This window comes from Tinamus guttatus, unplaced genomic scaffold (genome assembly GCF_059628265.1).
Source record: "Tinamus guttatus ecotype Peru unplaced genomic scaffold, ASM5962826v1 Tinamus_guttatus_pri_ptg000450l, whole genome shotgun sequence".
NCBI classification, from domain to species: Eukaryota; Metazoa; Chordata; class Aves; order Tinamiformes; family Tinamidae; genus Tinamus; species Tinamus guttatus.
The window spans coordinates 887,699-912,539 of record NW_028288984.1 but is presented as its reverse complement, the minus strand read 5'-3'; the positions used below and the strand labels follow the sequence as shown (position 1 = coordinate 912,539).

Sequence of the window (24,841 nt, the reverse complement as noted above, 5' to 3'; positions counted from 1 at the left end):
TACGTGTGGGTGTACCTAGCTGTAAGTCAACCAACAAACCAAGGGCAAAATGCACCCAGATTAACAAGGGCAGATGCCTTAAGAGAGTGAGTGCTGTAACCCCAAGTAGATCCACTAAGCTTGCCAAGTAAACTGCCACGGGTCTTGATTTTGGCAGTCAGTTTTGTCAGATGGTTATATTGGAGACTTACCAAGAGCAATGCCAGAAGAGACCAGATGTGAACTTTGTTTCTGTGGGTATCCTCTGCGGAGGGCACATAGCTCTCAAATCACAGAGGTATTATGCAAGTGAGAAAAGCACTAAGCTCTCTTTGAAGCATTCAGACACCACTATTTATTACAGGAGTGGCTGAATAGAAGCTGCCTTATCAGAATTTTGAAGCATCTTTCTCAAGGTCAGGAAAGGTCTGAGGTTGTGGGCTCAGCAGATGTCATCACTGCAGGTTAGCTTATGAACAAGAGTTTTGCTGGAATTGAATAGGATGCTCCATATTACTGGGCCTTGAGGTTTCAGTAATGGTCTGTGACAGCAACAAGCAGTCTGACTGAGTGCACGAAATAGCACAGCAATGAAGGAATCCGGTCAGGCAGTATTTTGGACACGTTCATAACAAAGTATGGCACTGTAGCCTATCCAGACAGATACAAAATAGTCTAAAGCCATTTTTTTAACTTCATCCAATGGCAGTTTTCTGCACGCAGTGAAAAAAACAACCCTTTTTTGCTCAGTAATTGGTATGTTCCACCTAGCTGGCAAGATCCATCTGAGGATCAGATAGGATAACACATGTTATAGAAAATATTGAACAACCGTACACACTGCAGAAACAGGATGCCTTGTACACAGAGGAATTAGGGTGTGAAGATGGAAGCAGGATGGGATAAAAACATGTACTCTTATAAAAGACATCCAGAATCTCAGACCTTGCGCCCTCATACAGTTAGTTTGTGTTCTCCTGGAATAAAAACATATATTTTACTGAGTCTACTGACATTATACATGACAATAGATTGTATCTGATATGTGTTCATTAGCCATGCCCTTATTATTATCTAGCAGTCTTTCATAAACACCATTCACAAATTTTGCCAGGATTTAATACCTACTTCTGTGAAAATGTTTAATAATGAAGTTTAATACTGATCTTTGCACAACTCTACAAACACCTAATTTCAAAGAATCACTTTTCAAAGCAACCACTTACTTAGGAATTTTTTAATCCACTTAACGTGTGTTTATTGATATTCTGTAGCCTACATAATTTTTATCAGAATGTCTCAGAGAGCTAGGTCAGATATCCTTAAAAACAGTATTTTACAATGAATAGTAACCTTTATCAAATAACCAAAAAAATCTTCAAAGAAAGAAATCGTATTCCAAAATCTGTTTATTTAATAGAACTTTGTTTTGATAAAGTTACATTAAGTAATATAATTACCTCCATATTTCAATTCTTTAATACTGAAATTCACATCAGATTTCCTTTATTTTAGTAAGAAATGGGGTCACTACTGACCCGTAAGTTCCCAGCCTGATGCCCTTTCTGAATACCAAGACAATATGAACTTTCTTTTAGACTATATTTAAATACTCATTTGAGTATTGAAAGTATATGCTTACTTACTTGATTACTTACTGAAAATGAGTATCGGCAAGACAGAAATCCCTATAGCCCTCCCCAGGCCATAAAGGTGTAAGTTATACAAACCTCCCAATATAAAACACTTTTCCATACTAGCAATTGTCTGAAATCTTCCATCTCACTAATAGACTGGGAAATTTCATCACTTTCGAATGACATTGGTCTCTTTCCTTTGAGATACCGAACAAGGCTACCGCAGCCAAAGAAGGTTTTTTTTAAGTCTTATAATGGATCCTATCTAGTCTGCAGTATTTGTCTTGCTATTAGCAGATTTTTAAATCCTTCCCCTTCTCTGCTATCCTTGGCTTTGCTATCCACAGATTTCATCTTGTTATCTTTAGCCTCTCCTCTATCCTCTATCGCCTAATGCTGCTCATATTTACAGCTTATTGCCTATAATCCATTTTCTGCTCAGTGTATAGTCCTTTTTATTTCTAAATACTGTCTTCAATTTCCCATCAAACTGAAATAGACATTTATAAGGAACTATATTCCAATTATGGAACTATGTTCTTTGGTTACCTAATAAACTCCTGGAGTGCACGATTTCACGATTTCCTTTCTTATTTTCTCCTAGTCATTCTTCCTCTGAAGAGCTTTAAAAGAACAAGCTGTGCTGAATGACCAGCAGTGTATACCACTAATACCCGAAGTGCCTTCCTGGTTCCCATTGAATGTAATGTATTGAATGTATACACCTGAAGTACACACCATACAACGGAATTAGGTCCAAAAATTACTTGCAGCATATTGGATGCAGTAATCTTTTGTTGCTATTTGTATATTTCACAGTTTCTAGAAAGTAGTGCTAGATTCTAGAAATTAATTATCTGCATACACGTCCCCATAATCAGCCAATGCTTTACTGTACTTATAAACACATACCTAATTAGCAATTTGTCATACTCTCTAATTTGACCCAGCCATACACAAGAGATTTCCACCAGCAACCCCTCCACCGGGTTTTGTAGGTACCATATTGATTCCAAAGCATTCAAGATCCTGTGGTTCTGAGTTATCAATAATTCTAAAGACAAGTAATGGGGCTTTTAATGTTGAATGCCACCTCTCTCCTCCTCTACCCCCCCTCAACCTATACTCACCTCTTTCACACTTTCTCTAGCACAAAAATCCTTCCTGAATGGAAGATTATATAAGACAGGAAAAAGATAAACATGAAATATTTGCAGTATAATTATGGTATATCATCCCACCATGTTTCTATATGACTGTTACATAAAGAAATCTAAACCTTAATTTTCTCTTTACATACTTGGTGAGATAAATCTAACCTGCTTGGGTTATCTTACCTTATATTCGTGCTTTTTAGAAAAGTTTTCTAAAATCTTAATCTTTGACATCCTCTTGGTTGTCTGACCACAAATTAAACAGGTCCCATGTAGACCATTCTAGTTACATGGCTTCCTTGATCATTAGAATGAGGTCTCATTATAAGACTGCAGTATTTGGCTTCACTGTAACTGCAAATCTAACAGCTAATATTTGTATTTGCTGCCTTTTTTTCACTTGTGGAGGCTGAAGGGAATTATGTCTTTCAGGTTTGCTGCATGGACCCCTTAAGTCGTCTATAGTCCCTGCTATGGTTGTGATACCATGTTACTGGTTCTGATAGGTTTTGTGATCACTGATGATTTGTCAGACGCTCACAGCACCATTCAGATTTGCTAATACACTTTGTAATCTCTCTCTGAAGGAATACAACACACTGTCTGTGGCTTAGCTGAATTATCCGTCTTCTCTTAATATAGAGACTCTAGGAGTAATCGCTTCTTCCCTTAGGGAATCACTAGCTGTGATTGCTTATGTTCCCTTATGTTATTGATAACCTCTCCTGCTGCATGCCTGCACACTCCAAAGACTTCTGTAAAGTGACAGTTGCTGTATCTTTCTTTTTTCCCCCCTCAGATTCAGGGCCTTCAACAGCATACTCACTTATATATTAATTTATAATATATATTTATAATATATATATTTATACACATTTTATATAATGTGTATACAGATATGTAATATAAGTACACATAAATGTATGTATATATGTTTGTAACTCTTAAATAATGTGACTGCTCCAACAAAGACAATTGATTCCTGATTCTTCGTCTTGTGTGGGTCACACACTCACAGTCGTCGTGTTCCGTTTTACCTTTAATTTCTTCCATGCAGCACTCATTTCAAAAATCTAGTCCTCAGATTTTATTTTCCTGAATGCTACAAGACACTCCAGGTATTTACATCCTTTTTTTTTTTTTCTATTAGCCATTGATATTTGTATAACAGAATTATTTACTGCTTGAGAATATATTAAAAACAACATATACAAAACAAGCCATAATGATTGTTGTCTCCTTTTTTTCCAAAAGCCCTTGCTACAAGTGGAAAGAACTCTCTTCTCTGAAGTTCTTCTGTTATCCTGTTATTAACTGCAGCTATTTGTTAGCTATACTAAAATGAGCTAATAGCTGTATGTTGCAAAAAGAGCTACATAATGTCACATGGAATAGCTAAAAAAATGTAATAAATAAGAAGACGATTACATTTGCACTCAGAAAAAAATCAAGTTGGGTTTGAGAAGTGATCAGAATAGTAGACAAAGACAAGCAGATAAAACAAATACACAGCTTATGCAAGAGACATTTTAAATTCGATTAATCACTATACAGAAATATTTACTTGACAGGAAAAGTTACTGAGGCTAGAGGGAGATAGAGACAAAGTCGGGGGAAAATTGACAGTCATTTGGAAGGGGAAAACAGAAATGAGCCACATCAGACTTCAAAGAAAGAGATGATGCAGGAAGAAGTATTGTTATTTCCTATTGTGCCATCTTGATTTTCACATTCATGGTTATAGGATGAGGTATTTTTATAGGATTACCTTGACATGCTACAAAATTCCACGGAAAACCAAGGAAAGTTAATTGTATTTTTTGCAGTACTGTGCTGTGAATGAAATTTAATTTCAGATGTTTTTAGTTACTACCTCAACAAAGAAGGCTGCTAAGGAATTCTCTGTTCATCAGTATTTGACTTGCAGACAGCATCTTTATATTCACAAAATCTTTCTGCAGAGGAAAGATGTCAGCAAAAATAGTGCTTGAAAAGTGCATGTACACTCTTTTAGCAAGGGAAGACTTCATATTTCACCTTAGCTGCTAAATATTGTATTTATTTATTATTACTTATTTAGCACAGAGACTGCTTATTCAAATTCTTTTAGTGTACAGTAAAACTATGTAAATGTTAATGAATATTGACAGTCATAAATAGAGAAGCAACCATTTTATTCTGCAACAAATGAAGTATTGTAATAGTTCCTAATACGTGTTTTGCCTATTCTCCACATTTTCTAATTTTGGAGAATATTTTTATTAAGAGAGTACATTAAGTATGACACACTTTGTCACTTCCTTTCCTATAACCTCTATAAATTTACATATCAATTAAACTTTGAGCACACAAAAACAAACAAACTTTGGTCAATTGAAAGATTCCAGAAAGAAGGGAACATAGAGCAAAACTGCTAAATCTAATTCAGTCCTTATTAGTTTTGTATCCATCCATCAACTACATTCTCTTCAACGAAGTCATTCCAAAATCCTTATCAATCTAATGAAAACAGAATTGTGTCTCTCTCTCATCAATAACATGGGTTCTTTTATGAAAGAAATTGATTACACATAAGATTATTCCACACTTTTCCTAATTCAGCCAAAATAACTGTAGCATTGCAGCAAGAACACTCCTTCCTTGCTCCTAGAGCAACCATTCTCTGTCAGAAGAAAGCACATTTTTCAGAACGAAAAAGAACAATTTGTTGAAGAATAGGTAAAATACTTCTGAACTACAGGGCACATCTGGAAATGTGATCAGCTTTATATCACATTTGCAAGGATTGTGAAGCAAGGCCTATAGAAGATAGTTTTTATTCTAAAAACTTAAAAATAATAAAATATTTTTAACAACAGGCATTTTTTCATGAAATGCAATCACATTTTCAGATCATATATCTTTAGCTAATATATTCTTTAAACTTAGGATTTTGAAGTTCATTCATCATCAGTCAACCGTTTGCCTCTGAATATGATGATTGTACACCAAAGACAAGTCACCAGAAAACCCTGTGTAGAGCGATTTGCTATCTATCTGATGATGATCAAAGGAGGGCAAAAGGCACATATATATATTTCTTTTAAGTTACGAAATTTCAGTCCACATTGTAAACCACCAAAAGATGACTATATATGACTCCCTGCTACAGTGTACAGCGGGTTCTTTACTTGGGATATTACTGGACTTGCTCAGTGATACCTGATAGCAGCTCATCTCTACACACCTCCATGGAAAGAAGACAAAGTGGGAAGAAGAGGAACTGTCTCCTGGGTTACTAAGATATAAGCTTGTTTGAAAGTTAGTATACAGAGTTATATGCTAAATTCAAGGCAGGCATATATTGAATGTGCATTTTAATTCTTGATTATGTGAACTGCAGCAGTGTTACAATGGTGTCTATTTTATCAAAATTAATAGTTCTTTTTCAAATATTAAAAAATTTGGATTAATCTCTTCTGCATAACTTCACACTGAATTAGTATGAGAAAGCTACATATATAACATCACAGACATAGTATTACTATATGATGTACTATAGCAGCTTGCTGAATACTTAACAAAAATAGGGAAAGAATATTGCAGTATTACATACTGCTTTAAAAATTGCTTTAAATTTTGCAATACAGCTGATTCCTCAATTAATGCTTATTTTTTAATTTAATTTGATTTAATTTTATAAGTGCATATAAATGCATAAGACGAGGTAATTCTTACCAGCCAACAGATATAAATTATTTTCTCAGATAGGAAGAATATTTTGCTCCAGATTAATATAGCTGAACTAGTAAATACGACCAAGCAAGCACGTCATCTTGGGAACAAGTGGCGGCTGTACACAAAATGCTGACAAGTATGAACTGTGGAATTCTAAGCTAAGAGAAGGACCTGGAGCCGTTTAGAACGGACAACAGGACCTTAAAGATTGCTCTAAAACAGGGATCACACTAAAATACTAGTCTTATCTGTCCCTTTAACTCTCAAAAGAATATCAAAATTCAAACCTTCACAAACACTGTGAACTCTTCCACTTTGTCATTGGCGAGCAGCAACCTCTTCTGTACAGTCTCCAAAGCCTGTCCACTTTGCTTGGCCAAGCCATGGAGCTGTTGGGACGCAGTAGTCTCGAGAGCAGTCATGGCACACTCAGTCTCAATCATTTTGCTCTCTAAATTGGTGAGTTTAAGATGCTGAAATAATCCACACAGAAACAGAAATCAGTGATAAGATACCGGATGATAGGCATCTTTGTAGTTAAAAAAATAATTTAAAAAAATCACATCACACAACACTCTACCTACAACACAAAAAATGCAATTTCATAGAAAAAAGGTCATTTTATTTTCTGTCATTACCTCCATATGTCTCAGTGTCTCTGAATTTTTAGTCATCTGACTTAACGAAATCAGGCAGACACACTACTATTCTGTTATTTTTATCCTTTATGTATTTAAAAAGCCTAACTTGATGACCTTGTTATTTTTCTTTTAAAAACAAGATACTAAAAGGTTCCAACATACAGCCATTGCAACTCCGATATACCTTTTTCTCTAACTCGTTCTTAGCCTTGTGATACAACTCCTCATATTGAGACTTTTCTTTGGTAGCTACATTAAGCCTTTGTTTCAATGAGTCAATCGAAGTTTTTTTTTTTGAACAGTCTTCAGTTACTGCTTTTACCTGAAACAAAGAAAAATGCAATTTGATTATTAAGATACAGAACTCAGAAGTGAAAATCAAATCAATCTTGATACTGAGCTGTATGCCTTTTGTATTATACAAATTACTCAACTGAAGTATGTTTTTCCAAAATTGTAGTCTTTAATAAATCTGTTACTAAACCAGTAGAGATCAGTCTGGACATAGCTTTGCTTCATGAAATCTTGACATGAATTAAATAATAAGAAAAGCTCTTAATTTGAATGGCTGCAGGTTTAGTTATGTTTAACAGCCAAAGTGAATATAAGAGAGAATGAACTACAGTTTCAACTATTTTTTTTAACAGATGTAGAAGACATTAATTAAGATTTAGCTGAGAAAAAAAAAAAAAGAACTGTCTACAACCTAATAGCCTCATAGCCTCTTAAATAATATAATTTTGCCAGATAATGCAAGCACTGATTTAGGATAAACTGAAACAAAAGAATGCTCAAAAAACTTCATTCAGTTATTCTGACAGTATTAATCATATAGCTGTCCAGGCAGTTTTGGGAATTTAGTATTAGGGAATTTCTCTGATCTTTTGCTGAAGATAATGTTGAAGTTGATTTTCCTAATTAATAATCAAAGAAATGTATGGAATTTGTTTCTAGAAACAAATAGATAAAAAATGTAAAGCTCAAAACACTCAAAGAACATTCCATTCAAAATTGTTTCTCTAAAACCAAAATCAAGTATAGCTCTCTCTCTTTATCCCCCATATCTTCTCCTGCTTTCACTCTCTGGCTGAGGATTTCTTAGTAACACCCTACCTTTGGCACCCAGGGTAGGGCAGCAAGTATCTCCCTCTAGCACTGGAAGTGCTTAAAAACTTCAAACAGAGGTAGTGTCTGAGTTAGGCAGCAACACCCTTTTATTTTAGGAAAATAAAAGCTAATTGATAAATTGTTTATTTCTATTTTGGGGTCATACACTGCATATTACCCTGTGTAACCGCACCAAACGTCATCATCTTTTTCAGGAATTGAAGGCCGAAGTGCAGTGCATTACTTGGATAATATACAAAGATTCTATGACATACGTAGGTTCCAGTTTCAGAGAAATTTTCCTCGAATTCTGGAGGGGAAAATAACTTGCTACAAATATTAAGCTCTACCTACACAGATAGAATTACGTTAAATGTTAAAACCTAAGCAGAACTATAAATCATTTATAACATTGCAGTAGAAAACAGATTAACATATTAAAGCATTTAACCAGTATAGCCAGGAGATGTGCATAGATTTCATTTCCATATGTCACATAAAATCATCCTTGTTTCAGGTCCACTGTATTTTTATGAAGGTAGAGTACATAAAACTATAACTTACTACTTACAGCAAATCCTAGCAATTCATTTTTCTGAATACTTCAAAATTTAATTATACTTCTATTAACATACATTAAATTCTGCTGAATACACTCAAGCTATCATCATACCCTGATCTCATACATATTACACTGGAAGGAATTACATACTTAAATTAACTATATGTTGTTTGCTTAAAGCATTATATTGATTTAATGCGTGTAGCAGTCTAACTCCTGCAAACCCCTGAGCTTTTGCTTTTAGTAAAATCATAAATAGGAAGTAAAAAATACCTTTTTTTCAAGAGTTTGTAATGTTTCATTATAGGTTTTCTCATTTTCTTGATTTGCTTTTAACCGAGATCTCAAGTCTTCTATCAATTGTCTTTTCATATTAAGGTCCCTCTCCATTCGAGAAATCCTAGGAGTAAGAGCAAAAGTATCACTATAGCCAATGTTATAAAATATTGTTAATATATTACTCTAAGCAACTAAAAAGTATAAATGCAATTGAGAAAACATTCTTGCAGTTCTAAATTTCTTCTTAAATAAAAAGCTGAAGAAATTCTTATGATTTACCATAATTTCAATCATCAAAGACAGCATTAAATTTCTTATTTAATAGACCTATTTGTAAGTATTCCATTTACCTATGATTTGCCTTTTTGACGTAGTTTACGCTCTATTTAAATTATACCCTCTCAAAGCATAATATTTTTGTACACTGATAGCTTAAAAATCTTCTGAAAGAAAGGTTCAATTAATTAAATCTCTTTGATGCTTGAGGCAGATATATTTCAAGCAATATTTTGAATAAAAATCTTTAAAGGGTGTTTTTTCATTCAACTAAATAATACACAGAAATACAGGGAAAATCTTGCTACTTTGTTGAACTGCGGTATCATAATGTCAGGTAAGATAATTTGTCTTTAAAAGTGCAAAATCTAGAAATAGCATCAGCATTTTTCACAGAAACCTATTAAAAAAGGAAACTCATCCTCTATGACATGATCTGTATTTCATGAGAAAATCATGCCTTACATAATGATTCTACAGTTAAAGTACCTACTAAAAATTACAAAATAAACATAAGCATTTTTTGAATATCTGTATACAGGTGATTTTTTTTAATAGAGGCAAAATGAATTGTACCAGTATGTTTAAAAGTAAGACACTGTGGATATCATGTCAATATCATATAAAAAGTCATAAAGAAGATAGAACAATATTACAATTCTTCAATCATCTATTTTATGTTTATATTATTAATGTTATTTTGGTGATAAGATCTCATAATTTTTGCACAAAACAGTATTAAAGACAGTCAAACAGTGTAACAACAGTATAACAGTACAAAAGAAGAATGAAATTCTGTAACTTCATTTTAAATTTAAGTTGAAAACACTGTAAAAGATTTCTCTCATTTTATTTTAAGCAGGAATTAGTAACCATAAAACCATTCAACCACTCTAAGAATTCTTTTACTTTTTTGTTTTTTACAAATAAACAAATGAAAAAATTAACTGTATTCTTTTATAAACAGAAAAGAACTGTGAGAAGTGTTAAATGCTAGGACAAGCAAGAAGTTCACACATATACTAAGGGATTATGTTAATACAGTAATATAATTGAAGAATAGTCAATTAAAGTAAGGTGGTAGAACAAAAATCTCTGCTGTATACTTTGGACCAATACATGCAAATTTCAAAATGAAATAAACCTTAATCTATTCAAATAAAAACAAATACAGTTGTCCTTTTGCACTTTTTATGAAAATAAGACTGGATATTTAATCTTGTTTAAGCATCTAAGCCTTGACATGTCTCTTAGCCCCTAGGCAAAGAATTACTGTATTTGAAACACTGTGTTTAACAGTGCTGAGGAATTCATTTAGACTTACATCAAGAATAAAAAAGATCACTCTAGGGTCTGAATTCTGACATGGTATTCTTATTGGAATGCAGATATTGAAGCTAGCTAATCACTCACCAGCTTAAACAAAATACAACCTTAGCATGCACTGTTCCTATTTCCAAGAATCTCTAAAAGTCCACAAGATGATATATATAAAGAAAAGAAGAAGAAAAAATTCTCTTAAAAATCTTTGCAGAAGAATGTTAACAATTTTAGAGCTGCCACTGGGTGGCACCAAACACAACGGATAAAGCAGTGAACGTACTTTATTTGTAGTTCTTGTATCTGTTCTTCTTTTTCCTGGACTTCATTTTTCAGTGACTTAATGCTGGTTGATTGCTTAGTAATTTCATTATTCGAATGCTATGTTGAAAATATTAAAATACACATGCACATTAAATATGATCTCAATGAACAGTAAGTTAATTTTTAAAAATCGGAGGAGTAAACTTTGATGTATTTTATGAATGTTGTTTAACATTAATTGGAGTCTGTTTTACTATACAAAAACAGTATTCTTACTTTTCATCAAGCAAAAGCTTTTTCCTCAGAAAAAGCAGCACTGCTGCATAGCTACAATGATACATGATTAATGTATGTTCCCCAGGACACCTGCAGGCTTACTGCCCATAACAGGGCCAAATTTTCTCTAGCAATAGCATGGCCAACAGGAAAGGCAATAGAAAAGATGAAACATAAAATCAGATCTTTCTTTGAACTATGTCCTGAAAGGCATAGTTCTAGAGCACTGAGGGCCTACATTTATAAAGCAATAGTTTCCATTAATCCCTTTGATCTTGTGCATTTGAAAGTATAAGACAACCTACAATAGTAATTTTTTTTTCTGTTCCTTAAAAGTCAAGCAGAAAGCACAAGACAACTGCATTCACTTGTACCATCACAAATCCTTCATTCCTGTAATTAAAAATCTAACTCTAAACCATTTGCATCCTAAATCTAAGCCATTTGTAATTCCAGTGAATGTCTATGTAATTTCTAGTTATTTCTTCCTCACTACATCTTTTAGAAAAGGAAAAAAAATCTTAATTTCTTCATACAAACACAGAGATTGTCTACTTAAAATTTATATATAGATGAATTTAACTAACTAGCCGACTTAAGAACTTAAACACAGCTTTTGAGAGCCATTTCTGAAAAAAGGTGACCTCAAAGAGCATGCAGAGTTTTCAAAATTCCAGATGGTGTAGCATACACTCTTTACATGTGTTAAGAGCATGCACAACATATATGCATTTTTTTTGCAGGTTCAGTCAATGTGCAAAAGCCTCAGAATTTCACTCATTTCATATAAACTGTGAGTGAAAATACCAGAAATCATGTAAACAAGATACTTGAGAATTTCTCTGCTCAGTGCAGACTGGAACACTCATTAGCATTAATCGCAGTATTGTACATAACACTCTGCACCTCAAGGGAAGTATACATTTTTGTGTGCATAGTTAGATGTAAAATATTGTTCTTAATAACTTGTCTAGTCTATTTACTATTATTACAATGTTAGGTATTACCAGAAAATCGTTCAAATTATATACAGTAACACAATATTCCTGAGTTTCCTGAGACCTGCTTGTTGAGTTTGAAATTTACTAGCACGAACCTAGCACCCAGTTACAAGGTTAACACATCAGATATGAGTGTGAATAGTTGCAGGGGCCTCTGCACAAGCTCAGAAGCAAAGGCATATGCTTAGATACTTTGCTTCCTGATACACCACACATCTACCACATTCCCACCTCTTGGCAAAGTTATAAGGAATCATTACATGAAACAAACATTGCAAAGATAGCACTAAGAATAAATTAATCACAAATAAAAAAGGACTTTGTGGTTTGGAGCTATAAGGAAATATTTTGCGGGCTGCACATTGATATATTCAGATAATTTTACATATCTTCATAAGCATACTAGATAACTCCAAACAACACTTGACAACTTTTGTCCATTTCTTCTGCTCAGAATGACTTACATAATTTTTAATGTTATTATAGTAAAAACACACCCTATTCATGTACCAAAAGACTGAGCCAATTAATCTAGATTTGAGAGTCACAGATTTCATTTGGCATCTTTTAAAAAAAGTTTTGCACAAGCAGTTTATTTTCTTACATTTAAAATGTAACCATTCTTTAAAAAAGAACTAAAGGCACTGTTAGAATTTTTGACATCAGATACCTACAGGATTATGTTAAAAACTTCTGTTCAGTGCTGTGATAGTTTCTGCTACAAAAGCAAAAAAACTGCTGAATTTCAGCAATGTATTTTGCAGTTTACATGTGGCAGACAGATATGGAAGTTTTTAGCATGAGCATTACTTTCTGAGTAGCTTACAGGAGAAATCATAACTATTTTAATTTTACATTCACAGAGCAATTACTACTATATTTCTGGAGAAGGATGACACTCATCTGTAACGGATAACCAATATATGTATACTGTGAGCCACACAATCACTCTGATTTCTTTCTTACTAATAATCATTGTTTGTCTTCTTAGTAGAAGCAAGAAATGACCAATTTCATTTAAACTAATTTCACAGCACTTTCAGCATGATGCATTTGGGTCACTATATGGCAAGCCCCCTAGTCTGGCCTATTGGATCTGCTTTAATTACAACTGTTAAAACACTTGGTAGCTTCATATTTCTATTTAATACCAAAGATTAATTAACACCTATGTTACCAATCATAATTTAGCATATATAAATGATATGCATATGTGAGTGTATATGTGTATCTGCTTGACTCAGTTTACGATACAGTGTTCCTGTGAATTATCCTCAGCATGGATAATCTGTTCTGTCACCTTCAGTTTGCATTGCAGCTGTTTCATCTCTAAATCAATGTTCTTTGAGAGAGCTGATGTTGCTTCACTCTTGCTAGCAGTTTGGGACAGATGTTCTCTCAACTTCAGTTTTCCCTGTAAATCTTCCTTCTCTTGTTGCCACTTGGCCAAGTCAGAGGTCAACGTCTGCTTTATAAACAGAAGTAACAGTCACAATTGCATCTCAAAATATTTCTGCTTGATCACACGAAACCCTTTTGTGTTTAGAATTCAAGAAAATGAAACACTATATACTACCCATTTATATTGCACAGTTGTGGGCTGACTCCAAACAAACATCAAATCTTGAAGAAAATGGAAGTAAACTAACATTAAAAAAGCTTTTTTTTTTGAAGGGCAAACTGATTCAAATTTGTTTCTGTGTATTTATGTTCTTACCAGGAGAGGCAAAAATTATTATATAAAATTCTGAGTTTTATAGTGGTTTAAAGAGTGGTTACTGTTGAAACATATTTAGCTAGGAGCTCCTGGGATTCTACAATTACTTTCTATACCGAGCATGAAGAAATACCAAGGTGTCTCAGGCTTGAAGGCGCATTAAAGGTGGTTAAATGTCAAATCTGTTTTAATGGTGACCACTGTAAGCTCACTGGAATTGCTGTGTTGACAACTGCTATAAAACATACATCCTTCTCTTGGCTTTTGTTTTGATATTTGTAGGGCTTGTAGAGGTTAAAGCAAAGTGGACCAGCTGCACTAAATATCTTCTGGTTGGCTGGTCTTTACTCATGTTATTTCTTTCCTTTCATATATACGCACCATAGCCAGAGAACCACATACTCCATAACCTTGACTCTAGGGCTGAGGTACTTAACTGGTAAAAGCCAAGCTGGAGCAGGACAGGATAACAGATGTTAGTTGTTTATTCCACTGGGTAGGTCTTACCACCCTATACTGCAGCCAAAATGTTTCTCATTTAGCAACATAAATGTTAAGTCCAATTAGCAGACGAAGCTTGTTAGGGATTTAGTTCAAATAAATAACATGCAAACTAACTCTCAGTCTTGTTACACTTGATTGACAACTGATGAGAATTACTTAATCTGTGTAACAATATATATCACCGTACTCCTTAAAGAGGTGTTTTAAAATTAAAATGATAATTTTAATTTAAATAATATTGAATTTCTTTCTGTGAAAAGGGGAACTGAAATAATCTTCAGGTTAGTGGTTATCTATCACCAATATGCTGTCAGCAGAAAGCCACCAAGCTTTAATGGCCTAACAGCTCTTGGCTCTTTAAGAGGTAACTACGGTACTGCTTTATTATTCAAAAAATATATATATATAATATTGTACTTTAACAAAAGAAATAATTATATAAAATTATGTTGAAAGTTATTATAGGGAATAAAAATCCTCTGTGAAGAATCCTGATTAGAAAATTGAGAAGATATCACACCTTCAAGCAACTAAGTGTATGTCTTGGTACATAAAAAAATATGGGTGAGAGCAGGGTAAAAGACATTGTTCTTTCATAATGTTTTAATGTCAATTCAAATGTAGACTTTCTAGAGCTTGTAATATAAGAGCAAATTTTACACAGAGATATTTGTATACACACACATATTTCCATACAGATCATTTGAGTACCACGTACTCATCCAAATAAAAGAAATATAATTTATGGGCATGTTTATTTCCATTACCAATGACATGAGAATGCTTGTATGTTTGCGTGTTTTGCATTAGCTTAAAAATTATAATAGATAGAAGAAAATGCATTTCATGTTTAAAATTAGAACTCTAGAATGATTTATATACTTGATACATTTATCAAAGCCAGTGGGAACTATACATATATATCTGAGCTCAGTACTATCCTTAGCAAAAAGGTTGATCTTTCATTCCCTTCTCAGTCTTCTGTAATTATTAAGCAACAGACAAATAGTGTTAATGTATTTTCTAACTGGCTATTCCCATATCTGTTATATTATTCCCTCAATTGATGCAATGTGGGTAAATACAAAAGGAAGGCTACTTTAAAAAAAAGAAACAGCTGTTGTTCAGGAAAATGTGGCAGAGAAAAAAAATAAGCATAAGGTTCATTTGTCTAGTATAACCTATATTTCTATATACAGAATGCCATGATTCAGTGTTTCTCTAATAAATTATTCATAAAAAGAAAAAAAAATCATAGCTAGATCAAAATCTTTGATTAAAACTAGAGAAGCCCACATAGTGCCCAAGATAGATAGTTTGTGACTTTAGTTCTTTAGGCCATTTAAGACTACTGCTGGTAAACCTCATAAATTCTAGAAATGCTGTGACTGTAGTGGCCACATTCATAAAAATGAGAGAAAAAAAAAAAAAAAAAGGAGGCACCTTTATGGGGCATGTGACCCATGTAAACATGTAAAGGATGAGAGTGCTACATTAACTACAGAAGAGAGGAGACAGAAAAAAAAATAATTTTAAATATGACTGCCTAGAGAAATATTAAATGCACTAACAACATCAAAACAAGTGGGGTGAAGTAAAAGCAATACCAAGACAAAAGCCCTTCTCCTTGCAACAGCAGACAAGGGCAGATATGCAATTGCAAAGCCACCCACCAGGAAGTTTCCCTCTAGTAACTGCAGACCATGCCAATGGTATCATAGGTTGGTGGGGATTTTTCTCTTAATACTTCTGATGCCCTATACTTGTGTATGTAATGACATGCAAGGGTACCTGAAAATTCCATATAAATATGATGGGCACCATCTCTGATAAATACTTTTCCTTCTTCCCCTCCCTCTCCTCCCTCCCTTACCCAGATGAATAAGCTAATTATGCCTAAAAGATACTCTTTGCATAACTTATTAAATAAGTAACTTCACTGTCATTTTTCCATCACTATCTGGTATGCTTTAATTCAAGACTTTCATTCTTTTTCCCTTTTTTTTCTTAAAATAGTTTCCTCTTTGGGTCTCCTACTATACCTGTAAATCCTGAGTGACAGAGTGAAAAGTATTTACTCCTGGGAACAGGTCACTAGGATGAAAGGTAGAATCTTAAACACCAGCTAGACCAGATGTTTGTAAAGGCAGGTTACCACTGCTCCTCAAAAAGCCTTTGTCTGCTGCACCTTCTCCAGAGTGTTTTGGCTTAACAGATGTTTATAGACTTAATATTTTAGCATCCATCCATCTTAATCTGCTTGCTCCGGGTGTACACAATACACTTTACAATACTGTACACATAGGGATAAGTGATGAAACTTAATTTTCTATGGAGTCAAAGCAAAACTGAGTGACTCAGCTTGATGCCTTTATACCATAACCTCTCTGCTCAAAAAGACATCTATAGGGAAGGCCCAATGTATTAATGCAGAGACTTCCTGGAACAGCCCATTGCTCCTCTGCATTGCAGCAGCCTTGGGATGGGCTTCTAGTTTGGTCTGCAGCAGAGTCACATTACTACTGCTATGGGAAAAGTGATTCCTATGGATGGTAGCTCCTGTTGTGCTCTTACTGCAGTGAGGTTCATGACCTCATATATTTATATTTGCAGAACATATTATACCGAGAGTATACCTCTACTCAGAATTAAAAAAATCTAATATAAATGAGATAATCTTGAAAATCTTTCCTAATAATGAGATACTCAAGAAGACCAATGGGATCCTGGCCTGCATCAGGAGGAGCGTTGCTAGCAGGTCAAGGAAGGGGATCCTGCCCCTCTGCTCAGCTCTGGTGAGGCCGCACCTGGAGTGTTGGGTGCAGGTCTGGGCTCTTCAGGACAAGAGGGACATGGAGTTTCTAGAGAGGGTCCAGTGTAGAGCCACGAAGATGATTAAGGGACTGGAGCATCTATTGTATGAGGAAAGATCAAGTGAGCTCTACTGGTGTAGCATGGAGAAGACTGAGAAGGGATGTTACCGACTTGTACAAAAACCAGAGGAGAGGGTATAAAGAGGATGGGGCCAAGGTCTTCTCTGTGGTGGCCCTTGACAAGACAAGGGATAACAGATGTAAGTTGAAACCTAGGAAGTTTAATCTCCATGTGAGGAAGAACCTCTTTATTGGGAGGATGCCAGAGCCTCCTTGGAGTCTCCTTCTCTGGAGATCTTCCAAACCCACCTGGATGCCACCCTGTGCCACGTGCTCTGGGTGCCCCTGCTGGAGCAGGGGGGTGGACTAGGTGATCTCTAGAGGTCCCTTGCAACCTCAACCATTCTGTGTTTTTTTCACTTTTTTATTAGAATAATTTGATTATATATATAACCAATATAAATACCCTCAGATATTTAAAATTCATATTTGATATGAAGATTCCAATCCTATAAAACAGGCAGCCCAAGATGTTATAACATGCAAAGAGATGTCTTAATAGACTAGAATTCAACAGACTCTTGGGTTCTTTTCCTAAGAAATTCTTCTACAGTAGTTAAGGAAATACATTTTATTGTACTATGTATCCGCTGTAACCAGTTCTATTTTAAAACTTAACAGTGCTTGATCAAAATTTTTAAAACAGAATGCTAACAATGCTGTTCTCTCACAGCACTAGCTTGATTGAAAAGAAAATAGATAAGATAGATAGTACTTACTGCATATATATATATATATATTACGAAAGAACTTTTAAAAACATACTTACAAGCACAGAATTAGATATCTAGGATTTTATGCAATTGGAACAAATGCTATGATAGCGTTTTTATAGTAATATATATATTGCTATACATGTATAATATGTATATGATATATATATGATATATATTGTTATAATATTTTTTTAATCTTGACCACATTGCACTCTACCATCACCAGAATCAAACTGACTGCTGCTTTATGGGTTCCAGAAAAAAAAGCTGAAATTAATGATTAAAGATGGTATACAGCTATCTGAAAACATGAAAAAGTGGATATAAGTACCAATATAAAAAGCAAACTATGCTGCATCCTTAAAACATGATCATTTATTGAAGAGAAAACACAAATAAACTTGTCTGGACTTTGAAGTCAGAGTAAAATTTTTCTCCAGGCTGTAGGTGGCTGGTAACTTAATATTCCATACATGAAGAAAAATGTGAAAAAATAGTCTTCGGTGAATCAATAACCTACCTCCAAAGTGAACCAAAAACTTCCCAAAAAGCAAGGAAGTTCTAAAATGCAAAAGTTGTCACTGATTTTTCTGAAATTACAGTAAAATCTACCATATCACTCAGTTATAAATTATTTTCAAGCAAATGCAGTTAGCAGCAGTCGACTCTGTTTCACAAAATGTCAAGTAAATGAAGGTAATATAGAGGACTTTTTGCCAGTGCTTTAGCTAGTTGTTAGACTTCAGTAGCCTTTAGAGACCATTAAGTACCCTTTGGCTAATTGGCCAATGGTAGATTAATCCTCTTTTTATTCTAGCAGCACTATTTTAACACCCTTTGCACTCTGTCAGTGCAGTATGTGAATGACAAAATAATATTGTGCATGAATAATAAGCAGAAAAGTTAAATTAACATCTCATGTTTCACATGCCATACCTATGTGTCAAGGAAAAAACCTCTTCTAAAGACACTGACATTCAACTTTTTTAAACAATCTGATGTTGACATCTTATTGAGGTGAATCTTCCTAATTACTGCTAATTGCCTATCAAGAAAAAAAAAAATCTTTTCTTGAAGTGCTGTTGTCTAATATAGATGAACATAGCTCCAGCGTGCATAGTAAAGACAGGCATGGCACTTGAGGCGTGCTACATTATTATGAGGTCATACTGAATACGGTTTGCAATGAACAAAGCAGCTTTTAAGAATGTTTAAGGCACCGAAAATGTCAATCTCTCATGAAGTGTTTAAATTAGTTCCCAGCAGAGAAATACAGATATCAGCATGCAGATAAGAGTTATACCTCTCATCTCAGGTATTTTACTAAGGAAGAAAAATACAGTTGTCCTGTTGATAATGCCACTGTAACCCAAATGCTATCCATCTGCTTTATAAAAGCTATATGTACACTGTTACGTACAGAATGGCTCTTTTACATATAAAAATATAAATCTCCATTTAACTGGGAATACAGCTGTAATGACTAACAAAGATTCTTTTCAAAGTCTTTGAATATCTTAATCATGCTTCAATATCCATCAAATACACAGAGTAATCTCCCTTTTATTTATTGTATACCACTTCATAAACAAATGTTTTATTGGCAATTTCTAATGCCATTGTTTTACAACCAAATCCTGTCCACACAAATCTAAGATTAATACGTAGCTTAAAAAGAGGCCACCTTTGGATGTGACTATGGCCCTTTATGAAAAAAAAAAGGAGAGAGAGGTAAAAAAAAGCCAGTAAAATCAGGTGCAGATAGATCAATTTTTACTTTTGTTGATTTCTCTTTTTTTGTAAAGGACTACAAAACACGCAAGTATAAATAGATCAGAGCGAAATATTCTGGGCCCAAATCTCCAGGAAATCATCTGCTGGTAAAAAACTAAAGAAAAACATGAGTATATAACTACATATTCTACAATAAAGAATTTTCATATGTAATGTTCAAAATAAGAATAAATCTAGTAGTAATACAGGTAACAGACTACTACTTAATATGATGAAAATGTGTCTGAAAAATATCAGCTCTATAACAACAAACACAATTTGAAGTTAAGGATTTTGGTCTGCAATTTATGTATATGACCTGCACTTTATACCAGTTTTATTTTATATCTCTGCATGAGTAAATATTGCTGTGTCCCATACCCACTGTATACATTAAAAACATATATTTTACTTCAGTATTAAACTAGATGCAGCACTCCAACTGTCCCTGAAAATTCAAAAGTAACTCTCAGTTGTCTATGTAACTTTAATAACAACTTTACTGTACTTTACTTACAACATTAAGATCAACTACATCATCAAGACTGTTTCCTTACATATTTGCAGAGACAGAGCTTCCACTGTGGAGATGCAAACTGCCAGAATGTACAGACGTTACAATGTGCAGCATCTTGCCTAAAGGCTTTAACTTCTCCAGACAAAGAATTACAAAACTTAAAAATTTAATATGCCTTAAAGAGTGGGTAAAATATTTGAGATTAAAGTATCTGATATTATATTTTATGTACTTAACGCTTTAACCTAATACAACTGTATCTTCTAATATCTACACTGACACAACACTGTACATCAAAGTAAGTTTTAGTACAATTAATTCAAAATGAAAACATAAAGGGGGATACTTCCCTAAAGGGTACTTCATACCTCATGTACATCATGTACAAAAATGGCTCATGTACAAAACTAAGGTTCTATGTATCCACCATTACTATTTATACAAGCGGACTTTGGTATCTGAATAAATAACATGTATGAACATATTAGGTTCTGGTAGAGGAAAGTGATTTTTTCCATCCACCCCAAAATATCAATCTCTTTTTGTTCACTAAAAATTCTCAATGTAAACCATGGAATCCCTGCAATCCTGTATAATTAGGACCAGGTTTTACTGCATGTTTTGTTGCAGGGCTATGCAGTATTTTCTCTGATTTTCACCAAACACTGGTATTGGGGCAAACTCATAAAGCTAGCAATCTGAATTTTTCATATAGGGTCAGGGATAGTGCTTGCCATATTCCCCTTGCTTAATCTTAACACATCTAAGCACTGCAAATGAACTACTTGCATGAGAGCCAGTCAGGGAATTTCATAATCCCTACAACTCATTACGAATTTAGCAGCAGCAATACTAAGTATTCATATGTTTCAGATAACACATACAAATATGCTGCACTAAAACTCATTGGGGGAAAAAATTAATAATGCTTCCATCTGTTTTTCGTATAGCTCACATAAAATAGAAAGAAACCAAAATTAAAATACTATTTTAAAGGATATTTTAAAACTTTCTGTTGATTCATATACTTCTTTCAAAAGCCTACAGATTTACAGCTTTAAAAATTAAAATTATTTTCAAAGAATTTATAAGCTAGAAAGAAACAAAACAGCTGAAAGAACAGTGAAATATTAATTTAACTGCTCCTCATTTCCATTTATATTTAGAGAGAGCAAACCATTTCATATTGAAATAATTGTACATATGAGATGTGAGTGGACAGGAATTCTGGGCTTGCAGGGGAAGCTGTTCCATCTCTGAACTCTGGCCTCATCTTTAAATAGTGTTTCAGTTCAATCTCAACTCTTCATCTGTTAAAGACTGTTTTCTTTAGTCTGTTAAAGACTGTCAATGCCAGTCTAAGAAGATACAAAAGTGTGTAGGTGATAAAGGTGTTCTGAGATAAAGAAACTACTAAAATATGCAAATGAGAGGTATTCTCAAATGTGTGTTGCAGTATTCAGTGAACAAATTTCTAAACATAGCTCTTGATTTAAACTTACATGATTATTTAAACATCTTATTTATCTACTTCATCTACAAAAGCTGAAAAAATGTCTTCGTTTTATTTTTCACACAGTTAGATGTGTAAAAGCAAAATATTTTATACACATACTCCATTAACAAATATGACTATTAGAAAAGTTTATTGTTCTCACTGAGGAGAGCAAACATACACAATAAAGGGGTGGGAAAAAAAGACAATAAATGAAGTAGAATTTTTCTAATCACATGAAGTGGATACTATGTAAATATTAATGCATTATTTACATGTCATTTTTCTATTTAAAAAGAGAAGGCATGCTGATGATTATAAGGAATCTGATGATAGACATTGAAAGATGGGGGAAGGGCAGTGGGCATATTTTTCAAAAGCAGAAATTACATTAAAAATTACCTCTAAAATGTATCACATATAAATTAAAATGGTAATTCATCCCTGGATTTTTGTAAATGAACCCCTACAGTCTTATCTTTGATCCTATAATTTATGTTATCATTGGAACCCTTGCTAAAATTACAGTCAAAAGTGAACATTTTAGAGTAAAGTATCTCTTATATTATATATTAACTATCTGAAGAGATCATATGAGGAAGAGCTATGTTTTTGGGCTTATGTACAAAATGATATATACTTCCCCTTTATTATGATTATCATCAATATTACTACTCATTTGGGCAATTAATTCTTTTTAAACATATGAACTCAGTTTGAGGACAACATTGTGGTTTTGCCTAATCCCTGAAATTTAAGGTCCCAGCCTGAAACTGATCTACCGCTGTCAACTTTTAGTATTTTTCTGATTCCATTCTGCTTACTTGACTGAGATAAGAGCAGAGAAGAAGGCTTACGTATTTTGCTTTGGTACAAATAGTATCTCAAAGGTCACAGGATCACTTTGAATGAATAGAAAACTGTGTATCAGCCACTAAGCAATAAGTTCTTTGCCAGTGCCTGTGAATTCTGTGAGACGTGCAATGATCAGTCACGCAGTCTTCATTGCTGAGAAAGAAACTGAAGCAGTTCTTGACACATTAGGCACCAAGGGTAGCCTGGAGAGAGGCAAACCAAACAAGCACATATCAGAAGCTACCAGCAGAGTCCATGATTACCTCATTAATTGCCAAAACCACTTAAAGAGCAAGTCAGATGGTGTAGTGTGTCATCGAGGAAGTAGAAACATCCTTCTACCTCCTCTAGACAGATTCATGTCCATTACATCCAGACACTTCAGGAACATAAATATGGCTTCAAACACCCAAAAATATGATCAGAAGAAGAGTATGACCCCTCCAACATCTCTAGGGATGCCAAGCAGTCTGTGAGCTAGAGCTGCACTTTGGTCTGCAGCAACTGGGGACACAAGATGGAGGAAAATGGGACTCTTCCTCCTGCGCAGTACGATCTGAAGGAGGAAAGCTGTAGTAACCATTGGCAAAAGGAACAAAAGGCATGGCTCTCAGTTACCATTTGGTGTCTCAGAAGTGGTCTTAGCTGATAACAGCTTACTTTTTTTATAGCTGCTGAAGATGGCTTTTTTTCTTCACTCACATTCTTTTATGCCTAAATAGAAGAAAAAAAAATCTAATTCTTTCAAAATGTTGGGATGTCTACCATGTTATTATGACAGGAAACGCTGTGCTCTACTGCTTTGCACTCCTGGCAATGAACATGCCTTTTGAGGTTTCTCCCTATAGTGAAAAGGAATATTCACACAGGGAACGGAGCATCAACAGTAACTTTGAACCCCTGAAGGGGGTTAAACAAGGGGATGTGGGAACAAGCAGAGAGTGGGAGTAGGATGCAAGCTTCAACAATTGGCTATTCCCTTTGTGCAATAAGCTAGGCAGAGAAATCTCAGAGTGCAATAGGTAAGAAACTTTGGTCAAGAAGAGGAAACCATTGTCTTGTAGGAGATATAAGCGTAGAAGGCTGAGTGGTAAAGGAGTATACTCCTTTAGGGAGCTCAAAAAGTCTAGGACCATGTATGTTTCTTTCTGAAATTATTCCCTAAAGCACAAGATGTGATAGCTGTAGTTATAGGCCTGCTCTCTAGGCACTGACAGGCTGCACTAGATGCCAAAGAATAATACGCTGTATAGAAGAAAAGAAGAAACTGGTCTCCAAGGAGCAAAACTTAGGGCTAGCCTCCAGCTCCACTGTTCAACATTCTCAGTTATCAAGATATTTTTCCTGTGGTAGTTACCTAAAAATGGTATTTCATTTGAGAAAGAAAAGGAAAAAATAAAGCACTGCAAGAGCAAGATTATGTATGATGTCAAGAATCCACTAAAATCAGTGCCAGTACAAAGCAATGTAAGTAGACTGTAAGTAGAATCTTTGTAATTAACCAAAAAATTCTACTATACTATATAGACTTTACTTAGGTTTTTGGTTTAATTACAAAGATGATTTTCCTTGCAGTCATCTACAGTATTTTAGTGCCCATGAAGACAGAAAATTTCCACTATTTCAAACCTAAATCATCCTTCCTAAAAAATTAAGTCAATTTCTTTACACCTTCCCTTACAGGAGATGGAAAAACAATCTGACAAGCAATCTCTTTCTTTTTTTTTTTCCCATTGACTTTTACAGGTTGTTTTACAGGTGGTTATCACCCTTCTTCAGTAAATACCACGGATTGCTGTTTGTAGGGTACATGAAATACATTCTTTCTTCCCATAAATAAGGCTTTCAAATCTTAAAATTCTTGTTGTTTCCTTGCAATTCACCTAACAATATTTATGTTTGGTGTGTGGTCCCTGAAACAAGGTACAGTAACTCAAACTAGACAGTGAGATACAGCAAAAACGCATTCTGAGGAATTTCCTGAAAGAAATAATTTCTGAAAAGCTCTTGCGCTTCTACTATGAAGAATGAAGAGCAGACTGGACAAGAAGGTAACCTTCATTTACAAAATAGCAATGTTCCTAAGAAAGAGAAACCATTATCCATTCAGACTGTGGA

General features: G+C 34.3%; 1 protein-coding gene across 1 annotated transcript in view; it reads right to left on the bottom strand.

Moving 5' to 3' along the window:
- CNTLN (centlein) overlaps positions 1-24,841 on the bottom strand; it is a 175,239-nt gene that overhangs the window by 19,513 nt on the left and 130,885 nt on the right. The window contains exons 19-23 of the mRNA XM_088532025.1: positions 13,514-13,678; positions 10,956-11,053; positions 9,071-9,197; positions 7,313-7,450; positions 6,775-6,960 (exon numbers count right to left, since the gene is read on the bottom strand). Of these exons, the coding sequence (XP_088388151.1) occupies positions 6,775-6,960; positions 7,313-7,450; positions 9,071-9,197; positions 10,956-11,053; positions 13,514-13,678 (714 nt within the window). The remainder of the gene's footprint in view (positions 1-6,774; positions 6,961-7,312; positions 7,451-9,070; positions 9,198-10,955; positions 11,054-13,513; positions 13,679-24,841) is intronic.